General features: G+C 58.7%; 1 protein-coding gene across 2 annotated transcripts in view; it reads right to left on the bottom strand.

Annotated features, from left to right (window-relative positions):
* INPP5A (inositol polyphosphate-5-phosphatase A) overlaps nt 1–20668 on the bottom strand; it is a 149801-nt gene that overhangs the window by 48855 nt on the left and 80278 nt on the right. For both annotated transcript variants that reach the window (XM_043926763.1, XM_043926764.1), the window contains exon 5: nt 2947–3010. In XM_043926763.1, coding sequence (XP_043782698.1) covers nt 2947–3010 — 64 coding nt within the window. The remainder of the gene's footprint in view (nt 1–2946; nt 3011–20668) is intronic.

Below are 20668 nucleotides of genomic sequence, written 5' to 3'. Positions count from 1 at the left end.
CTCCTCTATTCCTAGTTTCCTGAGTTTTTATTATAAATGGGCGTTGGATTTTCTCAAATTTTTTTTCTACATCTATTGATATAGTCATGTGATTTTCTCTTTTAGCCTATCGATGTGATGGATTACATTGATTGATTTTTGAATGGTGACTCAGGCTTACATACCTAGAGTAAATCTGAATTGGTCACAGTGCATAATTTTTCTTATATGTTGCTAGTTTTGAGTTGCTAATATTGTCAGTATGTTGAGAATTTTGCTTTGTATGTTCATGAGAGATACTGGCCTGTACTCTTCCTTTTGTGTAATATCTTTGTCTAGTCTTGGTATCAGGGTAATGCTAGCCATGTAGAATGAATTAGAAAGTCTTCCCTCTGCTTTTACTTTCTGGGAGATATTCTAAAGAACTGGTATAATTTCTTCCTTGAACGTTTAGTAGAATTCACCAGTGACACCATTTGGGCCTGAGGCTTTCTTGCTTAGAAGGTTATGAAGTACTGACTGAATTTCCTTTAATAGATAATTCATATTATCTACTCCTCCTTGAATGAGTTTTGATAGACTATCTTTCAAGGAAGTGGGCCATCTAAGTCATCAAATCTACAGGCGCAGACTTGTTCACAATATCCCTATATTATCCTTTTAATGTCCACTGGATCAGCAGTGATGGTCCCTCTCTCATTTCTGATATTAATTTGTGCCTTTTATTCTTTGTTAGCCTGACTAAAGGTTTACCAATTTTACTGATTTTTTCAAAGAATCAGCTCCTGGTTTCATTAATTTTCTGTTCTGAGTGTCTGTTTTCAATTTCATTGTTGTGTGCTCTGATTTTCGTTGTTTCTTCTCGTCTACTTACTTTGGATTTAACCTGCTCCTCTTGCTTGCCCAGCTGTGACAGGAACCTGAGGAGAGGCTGGGACTGTCTATCTCTCTCCCCGCTGGCTGGGCCTTGATCAGACCCCAGTGGGCTGCATGCTAGTCAAGGGTTTTCCTTGAGGTCAGGCGTCTGGGAGGAACAGAACGCTCTGGGCGTTTCAGAATTGCTACTCTCCTCTCCCTTGCCAGAGGCATGCAGGGATTTCCCTTCATCTTCATCCTGAGAACCTGGTGGGGCTCCTGGAGGCAAACCCACGAAGGGGGCCCTAAAGATGACCCTGCGTGGTCTCCCTGCCGTGACCTGACTGCATGATGGTCTCTGCTCATGGCTCTGACTCTCGGGCCTGCCCAGCCGTCTCCCCAGCTTGAGGGGCAGCAGTCTGTCCCGTGACCTTGCTCCTCTGAGGGGTCTACGGAGAGTCACCTATTTACAGCTGGTTTGGATCGTCTCTTCTGTGAGGCTGAACTAACAACGTCCTCGCTTGTCACGTGTTGGACCAGAAACTGAAACCCCTTTCATCTGTCTCATCTCAACTTTCTAAGTAGGAAAATATCTGTTAAAACCCAGGCTGTCTGTTCTTTAAAGTGTGTTCAAAGTGCACAAATCTGGATTACTTTTGCTGTAGCTCAGTTTCAGGCAGAAATGCAAGCGTTGAAGAGCAGGGGCTGGGGAGCAAGGGCCGGCGGCCACGCCTGCCCGAGACTCCGGCCACGCCCACTGCTGTGGGTCGGTAGGAACACCCGCCACCCCGCGGCTTGTCGGCTCAGGGGATGACCACAGCCCGTGTTATCACAGTTCTTGTCAATGACAACGCGCAGGTCTTGCTGGAGTTGAACGTACATCTAAGGTACAGCTGTAAATGGACTGTGGGCTAACCAGGCACTTCATGATGACTTTGATGTAGAAATACAGCATTTCTGCAAAGGCTTATTGAAAAGGGGAGAAGCTCAACAGAGGTGGTGCCTGTCGGGCCAGAGGTGCAGGCTCCTTAGAAGCAAAGCCCTTCTGCTGCAGCTGCGCCGGGAGCCACTGTGTCTGCATCCTCCCCCCACCTCGCTCACGGCCCTGCGGCCACGACACTCAACGTCCAGTGTCTGCAAGGGCGTAGGGAGAGCAGCCTGCTCCCTCCAGGTCTGCTGGGCCGCTCTCAGCCCCTCGGTGGGGCAGCCAGGGGCTGCGTCTCAGGTGCAGAGAATTCGCAGGCAACAGCCTGGTGAAGACCTGCTGCTGGGACCCTGTTCTCAGGCTGATGGAATCACTGCTTCTCGGCCTGTGGGCACGCTCTATCTCCAGAGTGAGTGGAGAGGATGACTATGAACAGACTGCGAGGCAGGCCGCTCCACAGTCCTCACCCCTGGGAGGCATCGCAGAGGCCTGTTATCCAGCTCCACGGGCCTGGTGCGGCTCAGAGCGCTCGACGCTCAACATGCAGAGTCGAGCCCGCCTGCGCGGTCAGCGCACACGCACCCTGCGGGCAGACGCGCGGCCTCCACGCGTGGGCACTCGGGGCCCCGGAGACGCAAAGGGCTTGCCCGGTGAACACGGGCAGCGCTGTCCGCTCCGCCACAAACATGCTCTCGCCAGCTCTTTCCTAAAACATGTGGTCTGGCTGTGTTTTTCATTTTTCTCCCTTTCTCACATTTGACAGACACACAGATACAAACCGTTCCCTTCTCCTCTTAACTCTATTACAGGAAAACCACAGTCCCCGGCCTGAGCCGTGAGGGTGGCAGGGGTGTGGCCCAGGCCAGAGGGGAAGCCGTCTGGGGCCAGAGGGGAAGGGCTGACCATCGAGGCTTCAGAGAAGACACAAAGCAGGAGTCCTCCCAAGTCCCTGCCTGTGACCGCGGAAACCCTCGATCAAACCGGACACGCAGTCCTGTCGCAGGGATGCTGGGTGTCCTCCCAAGTCCCTGCCTGTGACCGTGGAAACCCTCGATCAAACCGGACACACAGGCCTGTTGCAGGGACGCTGGGCAGAAGGGGCCGGGAGAAGCCAGACCACAGGCAAAGGGCAGGGTCCAGCAGGACAGAAAATCCCAGAGGGCGTAAAGGACAGCGGGGCGTCTTACCTTTAAAGTCAAATTGGTAGATGTTTTTTAAGGATTCGTGAAGAAAGTAAAAGCTTCCTAGCGCCTGCAGAGTAAAAAGAGAAACCAAGTGAGCGGCGTGACAAGATTCTAAAGCGGTTTTGCACAAGAAGGCGAATCCAGCTCGTGGCGGCCAGTCACAGCCCCTGAGCCTTGGCGGCCAGCGCCCACACCTCTGGAGCTGGACACCCCACGCTCCAGCCTCGAGCCAGGCCCCCGCGCCCAGCCCGCTGCCCGCGTCCGCTGCGGGGCCACCCTGCAGGACGGAGCTGCGGCCCCCCTGCCCCTGAGCCGCTGACCACGAGCAGCACCACCAGCCGCCCGCCGGCGCCAAGAGCGGCTCTGGGCGACCAGCTCGGGCCAGTGCACCCTCCGGAGAAGGCCAAGTGCAGGCCCGGGCTGGGAGGGATGGGGCACCCGAAGCTGGAAGTTACTTGTTTACCTGGAATTCAAACTTCACTGGGGGTGAGTGCACGCGTGCGTGTGTGTCTGTGTGTGACGGGGACTCAGGCGTGTGGTCAGTGGCTGGGGCTCACACAGGCACAGAATAAACAGCCCATGGGCCGCTCACCTGACCCCAGCTGTCACCAGCTGCCCTGAACCCTCCCCGAGAGGAGTTGCAGCCCCTCCATGCGCATGCCCGAGGCCCGGCCTCTGCCCTCTGTTCCGATCTCGGGCAGCCCCTCTGAGAGGAGGCCTCGAGCAGCACGGGGACCCCAGAAAGTGCCAGGACCACACCCGCCAGCGAATCCTAACAGCTGCTCTGCTCACGCTGGCCTGTAAATGGGCATCCTTTCATCTCTGTGAGGAAAGCCTAAGTAAATAAACGTGATTGCAAACATTTGAACTATTGCCTCATTGAATGCAATAAAGCTAATATAATATTAAGAAGTTTATGATAAATGGAAAATAAATTGCCAATGTAGGAATAGAAACTGTAATTCATGGAGTCAGAAAATCCATAATTAGCTCTAATGAATATTTCAAGTCAAAGTGCCACCCAACTTTTCTGACATCTAACCGACCCCATTGATGCAGTTCAGGGCCCGTTTGTCAGCAGCCGCAAGGATGCCCGGAGGGGAGCGAGCAGGACGGGGCAACGGCCCGCGGGTCCTCTGACCCACACCTGTCAGCAGTGTTCGTCTTGTCGGAGAGTATTGACTCCTTGCCTGCTTTGCTAGAAACAATTAGAATGCTTTTTACATATTTATAAACCTGACTGTCAGGAGTGTTTATTAATTCTCCACTAGTGAAACCCAGGCCAGCCACTGCTGTGTCCACTGGAGCTCAGGCACGGGCAGGAGCCCTGACCGAGGGCAGCAGCGCGGCCTCAGGGGCAGACTCGCCCCGAGGCTACGGGGATCCAGCGGCCAGAGTTCTCGGGGCAGGGCTCTGAAGGGATGCACCGTGAGCCTGGAGGCACGAGGAGGAGCTTCTCCCATGCCTCAGCTCACCTTCTCGGTTTTCTGTGGTATCTTTCACTAAACGGGAGTTTTTACGTTCAAGGCAGTCAAACGAGTCGACATCTCCTTCACGGCTTTAGGCTCCCACGCTTTGTTTGGCGAGAGTTCCCTCTGACTCCACAACGAGCCTCGGTGCTCTCTGATACCCGGGCTGATCAGAGGAGGCAGCGTTTCCACGGAAACCAGCAGCATCCAGCTTCACGTGAGAAGAGGCTGGCGAAGCAGGTAATGCCCGAGATGGCCGAGCATGGCCGTCCTCGGGCTGGAGGCCAGCGCGGCCAGAGAGGCTGTGGTGAGGGGGGCGACTGGAGGGCGGGGGCAGGGCCGGGCTGAGAGGGAAGAGGCGTGAGGCTGCTTTTTCCAACACCAGGGATGTATCTGTGGGCAGGGCACAGGTGCCCGGTGCTACTTCATCCACGCCGATTCCATCATTCCATCCATGTGGTTCCCCATCATTCACGAGAAGGCCACACTTCCATCTATCCCTGGGGTCTGTTCTCTGGGCTCTCAGCTCTTCTCATCGGTCTATTTCTAACAGCATTTTCCCCTCGTTTAGCTTTATAATCAGTCTTCACATTCAGTAGCATAGATAAATGCCCCGTTTTGCTTTTCTTCACAATTGCTTTCGTTATTTTTGGCCGTCTGTACTTCCAAGCGAAACTCCCCAACAGCTGCCAAACTAGACCCAGACATCCCGCTGGGGTCAAGGTCTCACCCACAGACTGCCCTGGGGACAACAGACATCTTCACAGCACTCGGTCTTCCTTCCCGTAAACACAACACGCCTTGAACCACACTCAGGTCTGCTTTATAGGTGGTTAAAGTGGAGCCTGCTCTAAGAGGGTGTAAAAAGTCAGGCCAGCCTTGCACTCCTGGCCCCAGGATGGCTTGATCACAACGCACGTGCTCACGCTCGCTGGGTTCTGGCGGCTGGACTGCATCCAGGGCCTTTGCCTGCTCCCGGCCTGGTCCTCTTCCTTACCATCCGGTGACTTCGCTGAGCCGAGTCTGTGACGGCCCACCTGTGAGTCAGAGTGAGGCTTCCCGGGACCCTTGGCATCCCTGCAGCGTGGATGCCTGACCCCGCAGGACGCCACTTTCAGGCCCCCCGGGGGCCCTGCTCCGACTCCACAGGCAGCCGCACAGGCCCCGTCTCCCAGCTGCCAGCTCCAGCGTGGTGCCGCCGGGGGTCACAGCCTCGGGCGTGGGACACGCAGCTCCCCCGCGCACGTCCCACGGACTTGGAGCCCTGCGGCATGGCCCCTCTCTCCCTCTGGAACCCCGGCCCTCCCTGGATGGGGAGTGCCCACCACCACGCCCTCCCCGAACGGCCCCTCCCCGTGTGACCGCCGCTCACGGCACTGCTGACCCTCTGTCCCGGCTCCAGGGGGGCCCTGCCTCCCGTGCTGCTGTGGTCCCCGCACTCCTGCCCCTCCGCACCCCCCACCCCCATCCGCTGCAGGGCCACCAGAAGCCTGGCCCTGTCCCCCTCTCTCTGGTCACCGCCCTCACCACAGCCCCCCGGCTCACACAGCCCTGGCCACGCTGGCCCCTGACCCGAGGACGGCCAAGCTCTGCCACCACAGGTGTTCCTGTTTCGCCACCTTCCTCTCGCGTGAGCCCTGATGCTGTACGTTCCCATAGAAACGCTGCCTCCTCTGAGCAGCCCTCCCGGACTGCAGCCCCTACACAGCACCCCCTTCTGCAGTGCTGCCCACTCTGGCTGTGTGCTTATTTCCTTCTCTACCAGGAGGGGAGGGAGCTCCCTGAGGGGGCCTGGTCACCTCTGAGTCCCCAGCACAAGGCCTGGCATGCGGCAAGAATCACTGGACAGAGTGAGACACAGAGGCTTATCCCCCACCTCCCTAGGGGATGGTCCACAGCTCGGAGGCAGCATGCCACAGGTCTCAGAGGACAGGCCAACCCCAGCCTCACAGCGGCTCCGAGAAGCCAAGCCCGATGCACCGAGTCACACGCCTCTACCAACAAGGGGAACGACCCTCTCTCTCACAAGGGGAAGCCCCCAGACTCCTGGTTTTAAAACAATTTAACAGACTGAGTAATAAATCAAAGCAAAGTTACTGCAACATTCATTAGATTATAAACAATAATAAATGAAACAAGGCTTCTGCTTCAATCAATGCAGAGCTTCATTGATCTTCTCCGGCATAATAAACTCACGGATGGCCAGCCTAATTGAATGAGGCAGCTTGACTGTCCATGCTGGCCTGCGTCACTGGAGGGCGGCCTGCAGGAAAGGCTGCACAGAGGTGTCACCGGCACGGCGCCCGGCCCCGAAGAGCTGGTCTGCAACCCTCGCAAATGAGAACTGACTTGTTCACAAAGTGCCGACTTTCCAGGTCAGCCCCTGGGCTGCACCCGGAGTGACGTCCAGGCCCCCGCTGACCTCCGCGCCCCACTCCCCGCAGCCCGCCCGTGCCAGGGACCCGTGTAATTTCATTTTGTCTCCTGCCCGACGGCCAGCATCAGAAGTTAATCAAATTGGCTGTCCATTGTATTCATCTACGTACAAAGCTAATGATATTCTGCTGCTGAATTAAAAAGCATTTTATAAAGCGTGCACCACGCGCTGAACCCTCTCACAGCCCAGCCCTGCTGTCCCCACTCAGGCTGCCCAGAGGGGCAACAGTCACTCAGCATCCGCTGCCCCCGGCAGGCCCCTCGAGGCTAACGCGCCGTTGACATGTCTGATCACTGCGGCAAGGAGGCCAACATGTCACTAGGCCCTGCAGACACGGGCCATGGAGAGGGCACATCACCGGGTCCCCAAACTGCAGGGACACTGGTCCCAACCCACCTGGGCAAGGCTCCCTCAGGCCAGGACGGCCCTGCAAACCCCCAGGGCCTCCTCGGGCAGCGAGGAGTCCGGCCTGAGAGCCTGTGGGTGGGGTGAGGCCCGGGACGGTGACCAGGACTCTGGACAGAAGGCCAGCTTCTGAGCAGGGGCACCGTCCCCGGGATGTCCTGAGAACAGACAGGGCCTGGGTGACGAGCCCAGGGTTCCTGCCGGCAGCTGGAAGTGGATGCCGCCATGGCCTGAGGTGGGGATGGCTCAGAGGGGAGGCGTCCAGCTTTGGATGAGCTGAGGCTGAAATGGCCCCAAGATGCCTCCCAGGGGCGGCAGGCCTGGAGTCCAGGACAGAGGTCCGGCCGCGATGTAAATGCAGTGGTTGCCGTGTGCAGAGTCCTCAGCAAAGGTGCTGCGCTCCCGGGAGAACCAGAGCCAGGGCGAAGGGCAGGGTCAGCGAGGGCCCAGGGGTCGGAGGGCGGGCAGGGGTGACGGGCGGTCCTCAGGGACACGCAGGGGTCAGCAGGGGTCAGGCACGGTGGGGAAGAGGCAGGGCAGGAGGTGTCCTGGGGCCGAGTCTCCAGGGCACCGGGACACTGAGGGCTTGGGAAGGGGCGCTGACCCTGGGCCCAGCTCACGGGCAGGGGCAACGTGCAGGAAGTTCCGGCTCGAGGGACTCCTCGAGGCCCGTGGCCCAGGCCGGGGACTCGGGACTCCCCAGACCCACGCGGCACCTGGGGACACCTCAGCTGTCCCGTCCATGGCCCAGCCCGCCCCCCGCAGAATCACTCGTCTCACTCAGCACAGTATCTTGGACCTTCCTTTTCAGAAGGGAAAGGCTCCTGACTCCGCCTGACTTAACAGGTTACAGGGGCCGCCGCCCGGCCGTCGGTGGGAGAGTAAACCTGTCCACGAGAGAATTCCCTCCCTGGTGGTGGAACACTGCAGACCCAGAGCCCCTCAGCGAGCACCCCCAGACCACCTTCAACCCCTATCTCCATCTCATCCTCTCAAGAGAAGAGTCCTTTGCTGTATGAATGCTCTTTTCAGCAATACTTTGCAAACGGAAGGCTTGGATAATAAGCAAAGAAAAACATCAGACTTAAAATGCCTAGTCTTATTTATGAGATTCGTTGTCATATTCCCCATGTCTAAATGATCAGCAAAGCAAATCGATAAACTTTTATGCCAATTAAATTACCCAGAGAGTTTGCATCGTAATTAAAGCAGCTCTGACTTCATCTTTCGTCTTCTGAAAATCATTAGCTTTTCAATTACAATTTCGTTCTTAATGAGTGTTCTGGAGAAACAGGCTATGTGCATCAGGGACAGAGGACGGTTAAGGGAAAACGCGCCACAGGGCCCCCAGCACCGGGCTACGTTGTTTACAAGACGCGTGCGCCGTGGAGACTTCTGCGCCGTGGAGACGCCTGCGCGGTAAACGCTGCGAGGAAGGTTTAACCGATTCTCAAACTGCAACCCCACTGGGAAACTGCCATCTACTTCTGCTTCGAATAACCTAACGCCGCCCCCACTCCACAGAGATGCTACCACAGCAGCACCCGCAGAGGGCACGGCCCACGGCCCCAGCCCCTCGGGGGCACCACCATCCCCTGCTGCTAGAGGGTCTCGCGCCTCCGTCTACACCGCAGGCCGTCTCCCCACCGCTCGCCCGGCCACGCCCGCCCTCCCCGGCCTGCGCTCCCTGCCCCGTCCTTGCCGCCAGTGTCCGCTGCCTTCTGGCGGCCTCTCCCTCCCGCGAGGAGGACGTCCTTCAGGATGTGTCCCTTTGGACCTGCCCGCCGCAGCCGACTCCTTTCCGGTTGGTTTCGCCCTACATCCTGGACGCGGGACTCTCCGCTGGCCTCTCCCTCGAGGCGTGGCCGCAGCCGGGGAGATGGCCCCCAGCATCACGGTCACCACGGCCCCTCTCGGGGACCCGTCTTCCCCACGGCCGCTTTCCAAGGGGCCCCTTGGTCCAGGGCTCTGTTCCATTTTGCTGTGACCTCTCTGGGGGCTGATTTATCTCCCTGAATGTGTGTATTTGTTGCTCATCTGTTGGGAAACTGTCAGTTTTCTCTTCAGGGTGGCGTCCCCTCGGCCACGTCGGCGGGTGCTCACCTCCGCGCGCCCCGCGTCTTTCCAGATGCTCTCACGCTTTCTGCGAGCCGCCTGCGTCCACGCTCCGGGTCTTCCGCTTTGAAGTCTCCAGCCTCGAGACTGGGCGCGCACACAGGCTCTCCCTGGTGGGGGCGCTTGGTCCAACCCGCCCTCGGAGGCCTGCGAGGGGCCGCACACGCGTCAGGAAGGCGCACAGGGTTCTCCGCGGTCCCCCTGGGGTCAGGGCGCCGCCAGCTCCCACCGCCGTGCTGCGCCTTCCGCGCCCGGGGCTGACCTGGCCCGACTGTCCCCCGCCACACCGGGCTCAGGCCCGGCTTCCTCCCCGGCCGCCTTCCGGGCCGATCGGCACAGGGGGCTCAGACCTCGGTTCCGGAGCAGAAGCCCGAGCTCACCTCCTGCACCGGCTCCTCCTGTCTGGGGAGGTGGTCGCGGGGATCTGCCTCCCCCAGCCCCGGGCGGAGCTGGATCAGTGGCCCTCCAGCCCGATGTGAGGTGAGAGCCCTCCCCCCGTTGTCACCCGGGGCCCCGCCAGGGTGGGGGACAGAGGGGCCTCACACGTTACACCGTGGCGCAGCGGGCCGGGAGGCGCTCAGCCAGGACAGGCGCCCACCCCGCTCCAGGGCGAAGCCTGGCCGCCCACCCGTGTGCACCGCGCTAGCAGGAGCTCCGCCCCTCCGCCGGGCCCCACCCAGAAAGAGGCGGACGCGGGGGCTCCCACGCACCCCACGCCCACGTCACGGGGCCGGGGCGGGGCCACAACATGAAAGACAGGCCCGTCCTCCCTGCTTGCTCCTCGAGCCAGACCAGAAGGGCCCCCGACCCCGACACGGGTGGGACCTGCTGACCAAGGCTCAGGGAGGTGGTGCTGCCTACCACGGGCGCTACGGCCCTGGCCCCACTCAGCTCCGTGTCCTTTGAGTGGACAGTAAGAGAAGCCGTGTTTTCCTAGGGCCTGGGGGAGAGGAGGTCAGGAGCGTCTTTCCAGGAAAGAGGAAACAGCGGCCTGCGTTTGCTGATGGGGAAGGCCGGTGGCGTTGGTGGGGTGCTCCCTGCTGGGAGGCCGTGGGGGACACCAAGTCCCAGCCAGGAGCGTGATGCCCGCGGCAGTCTGGGACAGGCACACGTGGCCCAGACGCGCCCTCTCCTCGGCAACCAGGGCCCACGTGTCCTGCTGCCCGCTGGTCAGAGCTGACCCCCAGTGCCAGAACCACATGGGAAAGGGTCTGGAGGTGGTGGGGGGCAATGCCGGTGTTGGGGGGACACAGGGCCCAGGGGCCAAAGGCAGGTCAGGGAGGAGCAGCTCCAGGCCTCGGTGGTGCAGTCGCAAGATTCTCAGGGGGAGGCTTGTGATCCTGGTTTTGCTGGGTGGTCTGGACGGTCGGGGGACTCAGGTGCTGGAGAGACTGCAGGGAGGGAGGGAGGGGCTGCTGGGGGCTGTGAGGGCCGCCTGTGCACAGGCAACACTGAGCGCTCCGGGAGCCACTAGCCGGGGTGCAGCCTGCAAACCCCACCCCCACCGCGGGAAGACACGTCGAATGTGAACAGGCGCCCGGGGCTCACGGCTAAGACCCCAGCATTGCAAGCCCGCCACCCCCACGCTGCGACATCTCAAAGTGCAGCACGCAGTCCCGCCTCAGCCAGGGGAGCCCTCCCCCAGCCCCCCGCCCGAGGCCGCCCCCCACTCCTGAAGCCAGCAGGCAGGCCGGAGCATGGTCACCCTTCCCAGGAGTGTCCTTGGGCAGCATCCTGTCAAGAATGAACCCGGGTCGCTATCCTGTCCTCTGGACGGATGCACCGGCAGGTCTGAAGGCGCGAGGTTCAGAACACGTATGACTTCCCTGCGGTCAAGTGGCTAAGACTCCGTGCTCCGAGTGCAGGGGGCCGGTTCCATCCCTGGTCCGGGGTCTGGACCCCCCAGGCCACAGCACAGACCGAAGATCCTGTGTGGTGCAACCAGGACCTGGAGCAGCCAAATGAACTAAGTACTTTTCAAAAAGAACAACACACGTATGTGTTCGCTCTCTTTATCGTCTACCTGCATGGCCACAGAGGGCCTCAGGTGGGGCCGTGGGGGCCGTGCCTGTGACCCTGCAGACTGCCTGCCAGGTCTGGTCACTAGCGTCTCTGGGCCTTTCTGTCCCCAGGCCCCCAGCCTTAAAGACTGGGGTCGTGGAAAGGCTTTCAAAACAACCCTGGCAAATGGCAGGTGCCCAGTGAAGGCAGCAGAGCGGGGGACACCTCAGCATGGAAATCACAGCGCTCAGCCAGGCACGTGCAGCCGTGAGGTGCGGCCTTCCGGGGGAGGACACGCGAGGCCGGCAGGACAAGCAAATCGGAGAGCACGCTTCGAGGGCACCCCGATGAGAGACGCCGTGGCCCCCACGCCCCGTGGAATCCGAGCCCTCCTGCTGTGGGAGCAGCATCCGTCCCCCACCCCCATCACGCTCTGATTAACCCTGTGTCGCTGCTTACAATAAGCCATTAGGACAGCGACCGGGAATTCCATTTTTCCCTGTTGAGCCATAAAATCAATCACGCTGAGTTTTTATTACGTAACCTCCTCAGAGGGAAACGGTCCGAGGTTAAGCCATTTGAAGTGCTCCGACTTGGGCGGGAGGAGTCTGTCCACGTGCTCCCCCTGGAAGGGGAGGTCTCAGCTCTGTTTACACATAGTCTCCCCCTGCAGCGCCCGGACAGGCGGCGGGGGCCGCTCTGACTGCAGGAGACTTGGGAGATGAACCTGAAGGAGGTAAAGGGCTGCGATTTCCCGGGAAATGGGCGAGACCCCCAGGTCCTCTCGTCTAAAAGGCGCCAGCGACACCTACCCAGCCCACCCTCCCGCTGTCGGTCACTGCACAGCCTGGACGCGAGAGTGTCCCCGAAACCTGAGGCTTCTGTGGGCTGGACCGAGACATACGAAAGCAGAGCACACAAAAGTTACACCTGAAAGATCTCTGCTCCAACTTCTGGTCGATGCGCTCAGCCAAAAGGTCAGAGCGCGGAATTTGCTGGATAAATAAATGTTGGTGAGGCGGATGAATCACCGGAGAATTGGTGCATGGCAGCGAATGAATAACCTGCAAATGCCGCCCAAACCCCATTATTTCCACTTTTCCCGGAGCCCGAGATTCATGTCCCCGCATGCCGCCAGTTCATTACCGACCAGCATCATCCCTCTTCCGCACTCGCTGGGCAGCACGCGGCCCCTGGGGGGCCCTTTACTGCTTAATTCCCCATCATCCGCTCCACTGAACAGCTTAATCTCTGCTTGTATGATCAATACTATATCAGTGTAAATTAAAATGACAATTTTAAAGTAATTAAGCCTGTTAATGCTCGATTCAAATGTCATTATTTGCACAAGGGATCGAGGAGAAATTACACGGTGTCCGGGGTGACAGGAAGATGTCTGAGCCGCGGCCGCCCGCCGCACGGAGCCACTAGGGGCCTCAGCAAAGCGGATTAACTGCGCCGCGCCCGGCCAGGCTACCTGCCCAATTTCTGAAGAGGATAACGCAATTTGATAAATCTAATTCCAGTGACAAACTCAATTATTGTGATAATAGATGAAAACTGGGAGGAGATTCTCTACCAGGCCCACAGTTTAGAAAATACACTTAACTCCGGAACGAGGTACAACAGTTATGATTTGATTGGATTTGTTCTCTCTCTTCGGAAAACCCTTTAGGTAATTTTGATGGTTGGAAGAAGGGCCTGCGTTTATTGAATAGCGGGGCTCTGAGCCCGGCAGGGCCGCAGCCCCAAGGGGCCGGGTCATAGCGCGGCGTGTGCCGCATGCTTGGGCCGCCCCGCTTAGACGGCACAATCAGATCACGTGTTCCCAGGTCCCGGGGCCGGCACAGAAAGCTCGGCCTCGCCCAATCCTGGCAGGTCTGGGCCCAGCTCGGACAGCTGTGTCCAGCCATTGTTCTCCTGAGTGGTGGGAGGGAGTGAGAGGGTTAATAGAAAATTAGACAAACAACAGACCACCTTTACCGGCCGTGACCAGAGCACGGGGTACACGGCACGGCCCGCCCGTCTGACCGAGCCTCCTGTGCGGACACTTTTCCACTTGAGCCACTTAAGGGGGGCGCACACGGGGGGCAACGGCCCAGCCCGGGGGGCCTCTCCAAGGGGACGCCGGCCGGCCCTGGGCCCCGCCCGTCAGAGCAGCAGTAAAAACTGACAGCCAAGCATTAATATCAAGATGAAGAGCGAAGCGCAGCCATTTCCGCCTGAAAGACAGGCAGGCTGTGCAGCCGGTCTTCCGAGTTCTCTGCAGAAGGCGGCCCAGGGGAGCAGGAGAGGCCCAGCCACCGCGGGGCCAGGACCGCGGGCTCCGACCGCAGTGTGCGGGTCGTCGGAGCCTCACGCCCGCTGCAGAGGAGGGCCCGCCGGGACCCCTAACCGGGCGAGCCCACACCGTTCCCTCCCCTCTGGCCGACGGCGCTGGGACACACAGGGCGTGGCACAATGTGGACAGGTGAGTCCCACAGACGCAAATCCAGAAAGGATGTCGCGCCGCGCAGAGCAGAGCATGAAGGCCACAGCCCCCGCCTGCCGAGTTAAAACCCACGGGCCCCACAGGGTGAGGCCAGGGGGCAGGACCCGCCCGGCCACGAGAGGGGGCACCAGGCGGTGCTGCTCACACACGTGGTGCAGAGGGGAGTGCAGGGGACAGCCAGAGGCCGGCCGCCAGGGCCCAGCACCAGGCCCGCTCACCGTCCGGCACTGGGCCAGCACTCGGACCGGGGACGCAGCCCTGCCCGCGCAGTGGGCGCAGGACGGCCTCCCTGAGACCACACACCTAGGGCCCTGTGGACGGGCCACGGACAGTCTTCAAGGCAGAGCCCGGCCACCCCATGCCACCCCGATCTCCGCCAGGACCCTGGCCCACCGCAGAGACGCAACATCGTCCATACAGACGGCTGGCCGGTGTCCGTCGCCCGGGAAAGGCCCTCCTCGGCGGCCTTCACAGCACCCCAAGCCTGCCTTCCTATGGGAGCGGGCTCTGAAGCCCGAGGTCCCCACAGCTCCCGGCGTCTCCCGGCCAGCGGCCAGCGGTGGGTGGAGGAGGTGTTCGCTTGGGTTGGGGGAGCTGGCGAGCTCAGGGCTGGGGGGGGCAGGGGTGAGGGGAACATGCCACTCAGGCCGATTGAGAGAACAGCGAGGTAAACACGAGTCAACTCGGCCACTCTGCGTCCAGCGCTTCACTGATTTCCTGTCAGAAAATGCTAACAAGCACCAAAGTCCTTAAGAGCTTTACAATTTTTCAGTTGTTCACCAGGACGTTCCCGGGCTGCATTTGTTTCCAGGCGCGGGTGACACATGCTCCATCACACCTGTCTGCGTCTGACCGATCGCCGCTCGGCCCGCACTGCCTGACAGCCCTGCCACGCCCGGCTCCCGCCCGCAGAGCTGGCCGGGGGCGCAGGAGGGGCCTGCGGGGTGGCGGCAGAGACGGGCCACGCCACCATCAGGGATCCGGGTGAGGCAGGGGGCCCCTCACCGAGCCCCCTGAATACCGCAAGCGCCACCGGAGGGGGGGGCTGCCTGGGGACACACGGCGGGGGCAGGGATGGGGGCGGGGATGGGGGTGGACACATGGCGGGGGCGGGGCTGGGGGCGGGGATGGAAACACAGCGGGGGGCCGGGATGGGGGTGGGATGGGGGTGGACACACGGCGGGGGCGGGGTGGACACATGGCGGGGGTGGGATGGGGGTGGACACACAGCGGGGGTGGGATGGGGGTGGGGATAGGGAGTGGACACATGGCGGGGGCGGGGCGGGATCCGCCCGTGGGGATGGCGGCAGCTGCCTGTTGCCATGGGGACTCCTCCTGGCACCACATGGCTGCCAGGTCCCCCACTGCAGACCACGGTTCCAGTGCAAATGATGACCAAATGGGCTGACTCCACGCGGGAAGACCGCGTCTGCCCGCCAGGAGACGGCGGGAGAAAATGTGCTGCAAAGTGAACACTAACTAGTTTACTGAGTTGGAGCAATGCAAGATCCAACACCCACGATCCAGAAAGCCTCACTAAACCTAAAGAATGAATTTCATTCTCACGAGATCTGCACAGAGTTACTCATGCTCTGCCATGACATCCTGCGGAGGGTTAGCTTTCCTGGACCATGAGACACACACGGCAGATTGCGTGGCTTTGACGTGAAGTCAGCGGGTAATGGCAATATTCTTGTTCAGTTAAGTAATCTGAAGTTTGATGGCGTCTTGGCCATTAGCCATGTGACTGGTCACAGCGCTATGGACGGACAGCTGACATTCACCAAACCGTGGACGCCGCGTGTGCAGGGTGAGGTGACGGGACCGCAGACGGCGTGCTCTGAGGGCGGCCTCACACTGGTGCCCGCCGCGCACTCGCGGCTCGGCAGGTCTTCCTCTGCCTCTGCTGGCGGCACTCAGCTGGTCGTGGAGCGGGTCCAGGCTTGCTGGCAGATGCTGGCGTGGTCCGCAGCCTGGGGGTGAAGCTGCCACAAACATCTGCGTCCAGCCCCGTGGGGACGTGCGCCTTCATCCCTCTGGTGGTGGGACGGTGAGGTCTCACGGCCGCTCGTTCCTAACTGCTCAGGCACCTCCCCACGCGTCCGCTCCACGCGTCCTCCCCAGCGACATCTGACAGGTCCGGCTCCTCCTCGCGCCCGCCAGCACTGGACATGGCCGGTCTTTCCACTGGAGCCGAGACTGGACACTTGTGGTCCTTATCAAACAGCGCGCTCTTCATCTGCTTCCGCCCCACTGAGGAGGCTGCTGAGCATGACGTGCTCACGTGCCATTCCCGCACTTCCTCTGCTGAAGAGTCTGTTCAGACCTTTCAGAAATTCAGTTGTCTGGTTAGTACCCATTTGTAATAGTTATTTACATGTAGCACTGTAGATAAATTCCTTAACCACAGATCTCTGCAAATATTTTCTCTTGGCTGTAAACTATATTTCTGTATCTTTTGAAGAACAAGTGATTTTCATTTTGATGAAGTGCAATAGCTTAGTAATACTTTTTGCTTTTTATGTCATATTTAAGGAATCTCTGCCAAAGTCAAAGGCCTGGAGAATTCCACGGACTGTATAGTCCATGGGGTAGCAAAGAATTGGACACGACTGAGAGACTTTCACTTGCCAAAGCCAAAGTCACTAAGATTTCCTCCTACGTGTCCCTACAGACGTTTTACAGTTTTGGAGTTAAATTCTCACAAGTTTTAAAGCTAGGGTCGAGGCTCCCTTGTACATAGCTGTCCCTTACAGCACCATTTAGGGAAAGAGGGTCTTCCGCGCTGAGGTATCCCAATACCTTCATCAAAAATCAATGGTGGGTCTGTTTCTAGATTCTCACTCTGGTTCATGATTTATTTCTCTGGTTTCAAAGCAAGACTGCACGTCCTGAGTTCTGTAGATTTACAATGAATCTCAATCAGGCAGTGTCACTCCTCAATCTCTATTCATTTCCAAAGTCATTTTGGCTATTCTAGGTTCTGAACATTTCCATGTAAATTTTGGGACCAGTTTGTCAATTTCTATAAGAAAAAGCGGCTGCCCTGGTTTTAACTGGTGCTGCACTGAATCTTTACATAGATCTAGGGAGAAATGAAATCTTAACGGCACTGAGCCTTCCATCCATGAACATGGTCTACTTTTCCACATCTTCTTTAACTTCTCTGAGCAGTATGTTGTAGTGACCCTCTCTTTGGCCTAAGTTAAATGTTTCATCTTTTGATGCTATTATAAATGGCAATGTCATTTATATTTCATTTTCCACCTAAATCATTTACAAATTGACAGCTTACAAGCTGTAACTACATGACTAGATTTTAAATACTTTACATTAGCAAATCAGAAGTAGTGACCTGCTTTGATTTTACTTTCTTAGCAAATCCAAAGTGACTGTTCATGAAAGCACTTCATTTTGTATCATTTTTCCCTGAAAAAGACATTGTTCCCATTACATTCAATGCAGTCATTTTTAGTAAAGTTGATCTCAAGCCTCAAACAATTTGCCCTTGGCTCTGGACTGTGTTTTCAAAACTGCAGCACAGAGGGGCTGATACACACACATGGAGGAGCAGCGTGACTTGGCTGGAGTGAAGTGCGTGTGGCGGGGGCGGGTTGGGGGGGGGTAAGCTGTGCTCCAGGACTGGTCACATCCTGCCTTCCTCATCCCGGGAGACGCAGCCTGCACTGTCTTCACCTCCTGGGTTCAGCCCATTTCTCCTCAGCGTTCACCAGGGGACGTGCCCTGGACTGCACGGGCTCACAGCAAAGACGGCACAGAGGCGGAGAGTGAATCAAAGTGGGCCGCTGCTTCCGGTCCAGTCTGTGCACTGACTTCAACCAGAACTTGGCTGATACGCCTTCACATTCCACACAACCCATCTGTCCCTTCTCTGCCCCTCTGGTGGCCTCACCTCTTTCCCCAGAACTGTTCACATTCACATGCAAACCCCTCTCCTGATGCTGAGGACTCTCCCAGCCTCCTCCCTCGCTGCAGTCTCTTACCAGCCTATGCTCAGAGAGCCGGGACACGGGACGACCTCCCTGCTGCCGCCGCCGCCTTCTCCCTGCACCAGGGCACAGAGACCCATGTGCCACCTCCACTGCCCACCGCTGCCTTCACGAGCCAACACACAGCCCCACGTGCCACCACTTCTCACGGCTGCCTACACGTACCAGACCCGCGCGCCAGCTCCCTGCCACCACTGCCCAAACACCACCTCTCCACCGCATGTCTTCTCTGAGATCACCATCAAGGGACGGAATCTCTTCCTGCTATTTTTTTTTTTAAGTTTGTCTGAAAAGTTACAGTTCTGCACGGCTTATTATGGAAAAATAGCAGTGCCCTGATAATTTCAATGTTCTACTCCCTGGAGGCCATTACTTTCTTTTAATTGTTTTCTTTTGGTATTTACCTCCATGCTGCTAAAGCTTACAATGCTACTTCTTGATTTCCTAGTCTTCAATATTAACTATTGATTTCTCTGCTGTGGAAAACAAGGATTTAATCCCTTTATACCACCTTCCTTCACTCACATGCCTGACACACAGACTCACAGACACACACACACAGACACACACACATACACACACTATCCCCGAGCCCCATCCCTGGGATAAAAACACATCTTTATTTAAACTAATAATCAGCTTTACATCATTATAACTTTAGAATGCTCTTCACAATAGAACCACTTACTGCATTACAACTGCTTTTCCTCTCTCGAACAGCTCTTTGTTTTCCCTGGAGTTCATTACTGCTTCTTTTTTTGTTTTAATTGAGATCTTTAAGGCGCATTTGTCACGCTTCATTCACACACTGTCTAAACCTCATCTCAGTGTTTCTGCACATCAGTCTCACCTTCCAGGAGACGCTCAGAAACTCAGCCAGCTGCCTGCTCCCACAGGGCACGCGGCTCTCCCCCAGGAGTGCCTTCACCACGGGCCTGGGGGCTCCTTTGAGAACGGAGAGGCAGGTCTGGCACAGGGGTGCACACATCAGTGTCTGCAGAGCTGAAGGCAAGGACACCCGCTCTTCACACCCAGGGAGCTGGGTACAGCCTCTGCAAAGGGCCTGGCAGACACCCGGTCCAGCTAGAGGCACCCACTAACCATGTCTGGGCCCTGCCCCCACCTCCAGGGAGCCGGCTGCTCAAAACCCGGGGTCCCATGCTTTCTGGACTTTGCGCAGAGTACCAGAGCTTCCTGACCCAGGCACCAGGGACATACCATAAACGCCTGACGCATCTGAAACACAATTCTCATTTTTTCCTACCTGCAGCTCACAGGCTGCTGGGTAGGACTCTGGATGGGAATTCTAGCGTGCCGGAGCTTGAGGTCTGTCTTCTGCCTCTTGGTGTGGCCTCGGGAAGTGGGCGCTGCCAGGGCCCTGCCCCTGGCCCGTTCCTCTCCTCCCTCAGAGTCACTCCCCGTGAGGCCTCCGTGCTGGGTCTTCATACCCTTGCCCCTCAGTCCCTGGGCAGGACATGGCTCAGGGCCGGCAGGCGGGCAGGTCATCCAGGACCACGCGCCCACAGCCAGCAGCGTGCCACCCCCAGCGGAGTGCGGGGCCCATCTCCATGTCTGCCGTGGCCCCGCGCAAACATGACCACCTGCCCGCTGCCGTTCCCCCTTCCCCCGCCCACCCCTGCACGCCCTCCTGGCCCCACTAAACATGGCCTCCTCAGAGCAGTCTGGTCTCCACTCCCATCTCCAAGAGGCCTGCGGGTGGTACAGGGCAGCAGACACGTTCACACCAGCTCTTTCAATCTTGTAACCACACAGCATGGGCTTGACCCTGGACTCTGCAAGCCCCACCAGGGCACAGAGGGAGGGTGTCCGGTCACACGTAGGTAGGGGCCGCACGCAGCGTGTCTGCGTCACGTGCAGGGGCCGCACGCAGCATGTCTGCATCACATGCGGCCGAGTGTCGTGTGTTTGCATGTGTGCTCACTGGAGTGTGCATGCTCCAGAGGGCAGAGCGTGTGAGTGCTGTGGTGGCCTGTGTCTCTGCATCTGTGGCACCTGCAGCAGGCCCAGCACGCGGAGCACAACACGCGTGTCCTGTGGCCACACGGACGGCTTCACGGCACCGTGGTGCCTGGGACGCTGGGCCACGCCCCGCTAACAGCCGACCCTGCTCTAGGGAGGCGGTACTCGTGGCCTGGGCTCCGGGGCCACAGCAGCCAGTATGGGCCCTTGTGCAGCTGCCTGGGCGAGTCCTCTGCTCTTTGGTGGGAAACGGAGGGCCGCAACCCAGAGCTTCTTCCTTCAGCCAGCAAGCCTTCCGGGCACACCTTCCGGGCACGCCGGCCTCTGAGACATGCGCTCTCGTCTGAAACCTGGCTTCTCAGGGGAGGTGGTGCCCAAGGCGAGGGGCAGGTACTGGTGATCCAGGAGAGGGCATCAGCTGGAAAATACGACCCAGGACTGGACACTCAGGGGTGGCGGCACTGAAGACAAGCACCCTGCGGAGGAGGGGTCGTCCCAGCCTCCCAGGAGCTGGCCTCAATCCGGGGTGGCTAGGCTCCACCTGCCTCCCACCCAAACCCCGGCAGGCCACTGTTGCACCGGGGCCCTGTCCCTCCCACGTGGGTGCAGCGGCCACTGCTGCATCCCCCTCACTCCACGGCCTCCAAACCACGGAGGAGAAAAGCAGCCCCTCCCTCTCAACAAGCCTGCAAGACCCCCGCAGGCTCTGGCCTCTGTCGAGGGGCCACTGACCCCCTGGCGCCCCAGCCAGTGGCCCTCCTGCCCCGCCACCAGCACGCCGGCCACTCTGCGAACATCTGCCCATCCTCCCAATTTG

Source organism: Cervus elaphus, chromosome 15 (assembly GCF_910594005.1).
Source record: "Cervus elaphus chromosome 15, mCerEla1.1, whole genome shotgun sequence".
Lineage (NCBI taxonomy): Eukaryota > Metazoa > Chordata > Mammalia > Artiodactyla > Cervidae > Cervus > Cervus elaphus.
The sequence above is the reverse complement of the archived record's forward strand: the minus strand, read 5'-3'. Positions and strand labels throughout refer to the sequence as shown.